The sequence below is a fragment of the Teleopsis dalmanni genome, unplaced genomic scaffold, assembly GCF_002237135.1.
Source record: "Teleopsis dalmanni isolate 2A unplaced genomic scaffold, ASM223713v2 unscaffolded_contig_5339, whole genome shotgun sequence".
Classification (NCBI taxonomy): Eukaryota; Metazoa; Arthropoda; class Insecta; order Diptera; family Diopsidae; genus Teleopsis; species Teleopsis dalmanni.
In genome coordinates, this window is record NW_024036721.1 from 1 (window position 1) to 1,671 (window position 1,671).

Sequence of the window (1,671 nt, forward strand, 5' to 3'; positions counted from 1 at the left end):
TATTATTATATTTTTTTTATTATATTATTATTGTATTATTATTATTATATAATTATTATTATATTATTATAATTATATTATATTACTATTACATTATTATTATTTTGTTATTATATAATTATTATTATATTATTATTATTATAAGTATATTATTAATATTATTATATTATTATTATTATTATTATGTTATTATTATCAATATTATACTATTATTATTATATTATTATCAATATTATACTATTATTATTATATTATTATCAATATTATACTATTATTATTATATTCTTATCATTATTATATTATTATCATTATTATTATACTATTATTATCACATTATTAGTAATACTATAATTATATTATTATTGATTATTATATTAGTATTATTACAATATTATTATTACATCATTATTATTACATTATTATATTATTATATTTTTATCATTATTATATTATTATCATTATTATATTATTATCATTATAATATTATTATCATTATATTATTATACTATTATTATTACATTATTATAATAATAATAATAATATTAATAATATAATATTATTATTATTATTATATTATTATTGATTTTTATATTATTATTATTGATTATTATATTATCATTACAATATTATTATTATATCATTATTATTATAATATTATTATTATATTATTATATATTTATCATTATTATTATTATTATTATTATTATTATTATTATTATTATTATTATTATTATTATTATCGGAAGCGAAATATGGGCAGACGCACTACAAGCAAAATACCGAAGAAGAGCGTTAGCGTCAGTGCAGCGAACAGCAGCTCTAAGGATATGTTCAGCGTATCGCACCGTTTCAGAAGCAGCGGTTCTCGTGATTACTGGAAATATTCCTATTGACCTACAGGCTCAAGAGCGAAAAACATGTTGGCAGGCAAAACGAATAGGAAACAACAACACCGACAATCAGTTGGTAAGACGCAGAACCATTGCAGTATGGCAGCACCGCTGGGACTCAGATAACCGTGGACGATGGACTGCAAGGCTTATCCCAGATCTAAAAACCTGGCTAGCAAGAGACTTTGGTGAGGTTAACTACTACCTCACTCAGTTTCTGTCGGGACATGGATACTTTAACAGCTATCTCTATCGCATGCGCAAAGTAGAGTCTCCAAATTGCATATATTGCGAAGCGGAGGATGATACCGCAGAACACACATTCTTTGAGTGCAATAAGTGGTTGCCCGAACGAGAAGCACTTGCAATGCAAGTTGGTACCTTCACTCCCAGGACGGTAACGGGAAAAATGATCGAAAACATAACAAACTGGGATCGCGTAAAAATGTTTACTGAAAAGATCCTGAGACTGAAAAAAGTAGACCTTGACAGAAGACAACTGGAGTAAAACAGATGAATCACACAAAGACGAAGGATAAGGTTAATCACCTGCAGCAGATGCGGGGCCTGGACGCAGGTCACACCGATGGAAGTCTTAGATGACTAATAGAGACCCTACCTTGAAGTAATACTAACGTAGTCCCGGGGTAGGACAAGGTCTCTAGGAATGAGGGGGAGTTGGTTTAGTCCGTGCAAGTCGGACACTCACTTTCCGGGCCGCCGGATTGTGGTCAGTGCGTAGGCATTCCACTCCTCCTTGCCGCAAAAAAAAAAAAAAAAA

At 28.4% G+C, this 1,671-nt stretch overlaps 1 protein-coding gene across 1 annotated transcript; it reads left to right on the forward strand.

The window, feature by feature from the left end:
• The first annotated feature begins 752 nt into the window (after positions 1-752).
• On the forward strand, positions 753-1,398 carry LOC119665439. Its single transcript, XM_038074665.1, has 2 exons — positions 753-836; positions 901-1,398. Exons 1-2 carry the CDS (start codon positions 753-755, stop codon positions 1,396-1,398), a joined length of 582 nt encoding a protein of 193 aa, XP_037930593.1.
• The last annotated feature ends 273 nt before the right edge of the window (positions 1,399-1,671 follow it).